Raw genomic sequence first — 7,123 nt, forward strand, 5'->3', positions numbered from 1 at the left:
ACCTGCAGCTTGGAGCTGCAAGGAGTTCAAAGCTTGTCTGGCCTTCAGGAGTTGGTCAAAATCTGCCTTCAGCCAACTCTGGATTTGTGTTTATTGCAGAACTTCCTGTATGTCTAAAACATTTCTTGCATGGTTCTGCCTTGGGGAAGGGGAACCTCCTTGGTGGCCCCTTGGCCTTGGCACACACTTGAGGAGTGTGTTGTTTTCAGTGGGGAAACTGAGGAGTTTAAACTGCTAAAAAAAAAGATAATAAACTGATTTTTGCCTGTGTACAATCAGTTTTCCAAGCAAAGCATGTCTCAGGTGAGTGACGGAAGGCAGGATGGTGTTGAGGAATGTGTGGAGCGAGGTTGTCCACACTGCCTCAGAGCTCAAGGCATAGCTGCTCTTGCCAGGACAAACCGCCCTAGGAGAGTCCCTGGATCAATATCAGTTACTGAATGCTGCAATCACCTCTTCTCTAAAGGGAACAGTAATAAAATACATCCTTTCAAATAGAAATGTGTATTTCCTAATAGCTCTTGGAAAGTTTTCTCCATAACTGCAGTAGGAAACCTTCCTAATGAACTGCACCAGACCAGAAGGAAATCAAGGCACAGTCATGGTTTGTCAGGACTTGTTTGATCCTAATGAGCCCCGTGGTTCATTTGGTGCTGAGCCCTTGAACCTCAGGGCCTGAGAGGAGATTGCACAAACCTTTCCAGGAGTCGAAGTCAGAAGAAAAACCCAAAGTGTCTGGAAGCATTAATGGGTCCCACTGAGGTCCATCCCCAACACAGGTTCCTCATGGAGTCCTTGGAGTAGAGAACTGGAGGCCAGGATTACACAAAAACCTCTCAGAGACTCAGTGTGGGAAGGAACATCCAAAGTACCTTAAACACCTTGAGTATCTCAAAGCATTAATGAGCCCCACTGCGTGTCAATGCAAAGCTCCAAAGGGACTCATTAAATCAGATAATTAGAGGCCAATTATCACACACAGCACTCAGACTCAGTGTCAAAAAGTAGTTCCTTAATAAACTTTGAGTAGTGTGAAGTGCTAATGAGCCCCACTGAGTGTTTGTACTGACTCAGAATCCCAAGGGACTTGTTAAAGTAGATAATTGGGGCCATGATTGCACAAACCTCTCATAGAGTCAGTTTTAAAAGGGAAACTCCAAGTACCTTAAAATAACTAAAGTCTCTTGAAGCATTAATGAGCCCCACTGAGTGTCATTACTGACAAAGCCTCTCAAGGGACTAATTACAGCAGATAATTGGATTGCACAACCTCCCAGAGATTCCAAAACAAAAGCAAAACCCAAAGTCCTTTGAAGAACCTGCAGTCCCTGGGAGCATTAAGGAGCCCCCCAGGGCCATTCCTGACCAAGGCTCCCCAGGGACTCCTTCCAGCAGATCCTTGAGGCCACTGGGATGGGAGGGGGATGCTGAGGGCAGGACAAGGGGCTGACAGTGCCCAGCCTTGCTGGGGCTGTGCCAGGAGGCCCCAGGGCCTCAGGACAAGGTGTCTGCTCACAGCCCTTGGTGGCACAGAGGCTGCTGTGCCCCAGTGCACCAGGACTTGGCTTCTCTTTGTCTCCCCCTGTCATCTCTGCCCCAGAGCAGAGTTCTCTGCTCTGCCTGGGGCCTGGGGACACTTGCTGTCTCATGTCCCTCAGTGGGACCCATTAAAACTTCAAGAAACTTTGGAGTTGGATTCTGACCTGGAGCTCTGGAGAGATTTCTTCAGCTCCCTCTCAGGGACTGATATTCAGGGCCTCATCACCAATCCCCGAGAGGGTCATTAAAGTCCTTGTGCTGTGTCTGTGCTACTGAGCTGGGCTGGGCTCCTGGCACAGAGGCAGCTCCTGGCAACCAAGAAGAGCTTAAAACCACATTTCTCTTGATGAGCAGCTCTTCTCCCAGCCCAGCAGGGCTGGGGCACTGCCTGCAGCCACCCCGGGCACAGCACACAGGCACAGAGAGCTTCAATCACTCAGGGCTGGGAAGGGGCTCAGAAGTGCCTGGGGGAGAATCACTCCCAGCCCTTGGCACAGGAACCTCTGGCTGCAGGACAATGCAGCTGCAGCTCCTGCAGTCCTCTCCTAAAGCTGGAACATGCCAATGCCTACAGACTCTGTGAGTACATTCTCTGCTTCTCTCCTGTGTAGAGCAGCCAGGGGTGCCCAGGGCTGTCCTGCAGAGCAGGGTCCTGCAGCCCAGGGCGCTGTGCTGGGGCAGGGACTCTGCTGCCTGCCAGGGACAGCTCTCAGCCAGCCCTGGGAGCTGCTCCCAGCACTGGGGGACAAGATCTGGGTGGAAGGAGACAGCTGGTAAGGCTTGGAAGTGTTCTCCTTGTGTGGTGAGGATGCTCTGTTTTTCAGGACTGCTTCCAACATGACATTTAACTGCAGAACATATCCAAGTAGATTATGCAGGGAGCAAAGCGAGGCAGAGGTACAAAAATGGGGAAATCCTGAATTTTAATCTACATCTCTGAATCTCCTGGATGGGAAATTGCACATAGATATTAATCTCTCAGTTCAGGTTGAGAAAAAGTAACACAATTTTCTCTCAGATCCTACTAAACCAGGCAGTGACAGAAATCAGCACAGGGCCCCTTGCAGGCAGCACCAGAATCACTTTTCCAGCCTCCTCAGGGTTGCTCTGAGGTTGCCATCAGAGCCTGCAGAGCCAGAGCTGCCCCTGGGCAGTGCCTGAGCTGGGAGGGCTCTGCAGGGCAGAGCTGAGCCCCCAGGGCTGGGCTGGGCTCTGGCAGCACTGGCAGGGCCCAGCCCTGGGCACAGGGAAGCAGCTGCAGGCAGGGACAGCTCCAGGCAGCAGAGCCCTGGGCAGGCAGTGGGGGGAAAGTGCCACCAAGCTGGGCTGGGATATTCAAAGTCCTCTCCAAACTGAACTATTCCATGATTACTCTTTTTACAGATCCCCATACCAAGACACCACAAATGTCCAACAGCAGCTCCATCAGCCACTTCCTCCTGCTGGCATTGGCAGACACGAGGCAGCTGCAGCTCCTGCACTTCTGCCTCTTCCTGGGCATCTCCCTGGCTGCCCTCCTGGCCAACGGCCTCATCATCAGCGCCGCAGCCTGCGGCCACCACCTGCACAGCCCCATGTTCTTCTTCCTGCTAAACCTGGCCCTCAGTGACCTGGGCTGCATCTGCACCACTGTCCCCAAAGCCATGCACAATTCCCTCTGGGACACCAGGGACATCTCCTACACAGGATGTGCTGCTCAGCTCTTTTTCTTTCTGTTCTTTATCACAGCAGAATTTTATCTCCTGACCATCATGTGCTACAACCGCTACGTGTCCATCTGCAAACCCCTGCACTACGGGACCCTCCTGGGCAGCAGAGCTTGTGCCCACATGGCAGCAGCTGCCTGGGCCAGTGCCTTTCTCAATGCTCTCCTGCACACAGACAATACATTTTCCCTGCCCCTGTGCCATGGCAATGGCCTAGGACAGTTCTTCTGTGAAATCCCCCAGATCCTCAAGCTCTCCTGTTCACGCTCCAACCTCAGGAAACTTGGGTTCATTGCAGTTAGTGCCTATTTAGCACTTGGGTGTTTTGTGTTCATTGTTTTCTCCTATGTGCAGATCTTCAGGGCTGTGCTGAGGATCCCCTCTGAGCAGGGACAGCACAAAGCCTTTTCCACCTGCCTCCCTCACCTGGCCGTGGTCTCCCTGTTTGTGAGCCCTGCCCTGTTTGCTCATCTGAAGTTGCCCTCCAACTCCTTCCCATCCCTGGATCTGGCCCTGTCAGTTCTGTACTCGGTGGTGTCTCCAGCCCTGAACCCCCTCATCTACAGCCTGAGGAACCAGGAGCTTAAGGCTGCAGTGTGGAAACTGATGACTGGATGGTTTCAGAAACATTAAACTGCTGGCCTATTTCTGCAATTAATTTGTAATAAAAGTATTCTTTGATAATTCTTGTTGATTTCATTTTGGAGTTCCTCTTTGTTTGTTTTACTTCATAATTCTTAACCAGAAAGAAATGTCACTGTTTGTGCCATTTCTCATTTTATTTCTCTCGACCATCCCTGTGGCCACAGACTGTGTCAATGAGGGGCTGTACTCTTGGTGGCTTTAAAGGGACTCAAGGATCTGCCAGCCAAGTTTTCAGCAGAGATGCCCCTTTTGTTCCCTTCTCTGCAGCTGCAGCAGCAATGTCTGTGTGCAGAGCTGGGGGCAGATCAGGGCTGGCACAGCAGCTGTGCCCAGGAGCAGCAGCCCTTGGTGCTGCCAGTGCTGCTGCCGTGGCCCTGCCCCGCTGCCCTCCTGGCCCTGGTGTTGCTGTAGGGCCTGAGGGCTCTCGGGGCCGGGCACAGGGCTGGGGGTGGCAGTGCCGGGGCTGCAGCAGGGACAGGCCATGGGCACTGCTGGGGCAGCGCTGACGCCTCAGGGCAGGGCCTGGGGGCTCCAGGCTCCTTGCCCAGGCTCTCTCCAGAAGACGCCCAGGCCAATGCTCAGCACAGAAAAGCCCCGGGAGCAGCCCCAGGCTGGCCCTGGGCAGGCTGGGAGCAAACAGCAGGGCTGGGGCTCTGCAAGGGCCCTGGGGGAGACAGGCAGGAGCAGCAGAGCAGGGGCTGATCCATCCCCACTGCGCTGGACACCCCAGGGCAGCGTCCCAGAGCGTCCTCATGCACCTGCCAACAACATCCCCCCTGGGCAGCCCTGGCCTCTCCCCCAGCTCACGCAGGGGCCGCATCCTTGCAGGCACAGACACGGCAGCACTGCCTCAGGAGCCCCTGTTTGCACTGCCCAGAGCAGGCCTCAGCACCCCCATGCTGTTGGGGTGGGGAGATGAACCTGAGGGAGCACAAATGCCATCAGCCCCTGGGGCCAGGAAGGGCTGGGCCACAGCAGGGAAACCACTCAGCTTTGGTGTGGCCTCTGTTGGAGTCAGCTGTTGGAGTCCAGGGCATCCCTCTGGGCACCCTGGATGGTCACAGACCTCAGTAGAGAGGCCTGGGACGCCAAAAAGTGGGTCTGGGGTCTGTGCAGGGGGTTTTGCCTGGCACAGAGCCCAGGAAGACACAGTCTTTGATTTTGGTCCATGTGAAAAACATCAAACACAGAGAAGAATTGCAAGTCACAAATGTATGACAGACAGTAGTGTAGTTATCACCATGTAGAAGATTTTGTAGTTTAGCGTTTTTAGGATGTAGATGCAATGGGACAAGGTGGAGATTTTAGGGCGGTGCCCTGAGTTCTTCTTCTTCTCCCTTGGCATCCATCTTCTGGGGGCATGTTGGAATGATTATCACACAATTCTCCACTCCTGGCTGCAGCCTCTGGAGATTCATTCTCTGCATTCAGCCAGGCCTGCATTCCCTAACAACTCCAGATACCCTGTGATGTTTTCTTAGGGTAGAACAGTAACAATGAAAACCTCACCAATGGCACAACTCCTCAGCCCATCAGGAAAAAAAAGGACAAGTTCTAAGGTTCTCCAAATATTTGATCTGCTTTGCTGCAAGAGTTGTGCTGCACTTGTGGTGTGGAAAGCCAAGAGAAGCCGCAGTTGGTGCCACATCTTGTGACAGAAGTTTGACCTCATTCTCCAGGGAAGGATCTTGAAAAGGGCAGACATGACTGTGAAGAAGATTGTGGGAAAATTGAAACAGATTTCCAGAAGTGAAATGAAAATGGAAAGAAACAATCCAAGATGTTTTCTGCCATGGATTTCTATGCTCCCCTTTTCCAGTTTCTCCTACTTCTCCATCCCATTCATTCCAAATGGATCTCACCTCTAAGACCAATGACTTAGCCAGTTTTAGACACTGTAAAATACCATGAGCTACACACAGTTTGCCTTCCCCTGTTCTTGTTGGAAAGCAATGCTGGAGCCATAAGTGCAGGGCTTGGGTCAGGCATGAATCCTCCAGGCAGGGAATGTGCCCTGACAGTGTGTGAGCCTGAGCAGGGCCAATGGCCAGCAGCGTTGCTGTGCTCGGCTTCCATGGAAGCATCCCAGGAGCAGCTGCTGAGGTCAGGAGCCGTGGCAGGCACCAGGCTGCTCCAAAGGCCCTTGGCAGGGTGGGCTCCTGGCCTGGCTCTGTGTGCCAGGAGCCGGCAGCGCTGGGTGCAGGGAGCCCAGGGAGGGCACAGAAATGCTGGGCTGGGAAATGCTGGGGAGGACAGCGAGATGGGCGTCTGCAGCCGGCCAGGGCACAGCAGCAGCACGCACAGGGGGCACAGCCTGCAGGACACATGGCCAAGGGCTGGGCAGGGCTGGCAGGGCCACAGGCACCCAGGCCTTTGTCCCCTGGGCTCTGGCAGCGCCTCTGGAGGCCCCACAGGAGGAACTTTCCTTTCAGGGCCTGCACTTTGCTCCTCCCTGGCCCCTCCCTGAGGAGGCTGGCAGGGCTTGCAGTTTGATGACGTTTGTCCTTGCTGCCCCTGCCATCCCAGTGCGCCACAAAGAGCCCCGAGGCACCCGGGAGGGACAGGCCCTGCTGTGCCAGGCCTGGGCTCAGGGCTTGGCCTTTCTGCTCCCTCCAGCCAAGCCAGGCCTTGCTCAGCACTGCAGTTCCTGCTGCTGTGCCCCAAGCTGGCTCGGCCGCTGTTGGAAAGGGACTTGAGGTACCTCGATCCCCTCAGGGGGCACATGGGAGAAAACAACAAACTTCTCACCAGGGTGGAGAACAAACTTTAACTTGCAAATTTCAGAGAATGAGCTACATGGGAAATGTTAAAGCAACATGGAATTCCTGTAAATCATTTCACAAAGCAGTGACTGAGCAAACTCTAACCTGTCCAACTTATAGTTCTCCAGATTTTGAGAAGAAGTAGTCAGGAAGAGAGAGCAAGAGAGGGTGATCCATAGTCTTCCTTGGATCCAGCACCATCTCAGCTGCTGGGAGCTCTGGGGACATGGGACGTGTCAGTGTCACACCCGTGTCACAGCCTCACCTGCTCTGGCCCCTCTCACAGGTCGGGTTTTTGGGGTGCCAGGGGTTTGGCAGCCACTTTGGGGCTGGAGCAGAGGCTGCACTGGCTGGGGCTGGGGCAGTGATGGCCCCACCTACACAGATCTTGCCCTGGCCCCCAAACACACCCTGGAGATGTCTGGGGCCATTCATCATTTCTCTGCTCTCCAGCACCGAGGCAACGGACTG

General features: G+C 54.1%; 1 protein-coding gene across 1 annotated transcript; it reads left to right on the plus strand.

Moving 5' to 3' along the window:
- Positions 1–2,945: 2,945 nt before the first annotated feature.
- On the plus strand, positions 2,946–3,878 carry LOC310918410 (olfactory receptor 14J1-like; the record flags this gene model as incomplete). Its single annotated transcript, XM_083877276.1, has 1 exon — positions 2,946–3,878. The coding sequence occupies one exon, from the start codon at positions 2,946–2,948 to the stop codon at positions 3,876–3,878; it is 933 nt and encodes a 310-aa protein (XP_083733402.1).
- Positions 3,879–7,123: the final 3,245 nt, after the last annotated feature.

Source organism: Zosterops lateralis (genome assembly GCF_965231275.1).
Source record: "Zosterops lateralis genome assembly, chromosome: 23".
Taxonomy (NCBI): domain Eukaryota; kingdom Metazoa; phylum Chordata; class Aves; order Passeriformes; family Zosteropidae; genus Zosterops; species Zosterops lateralis.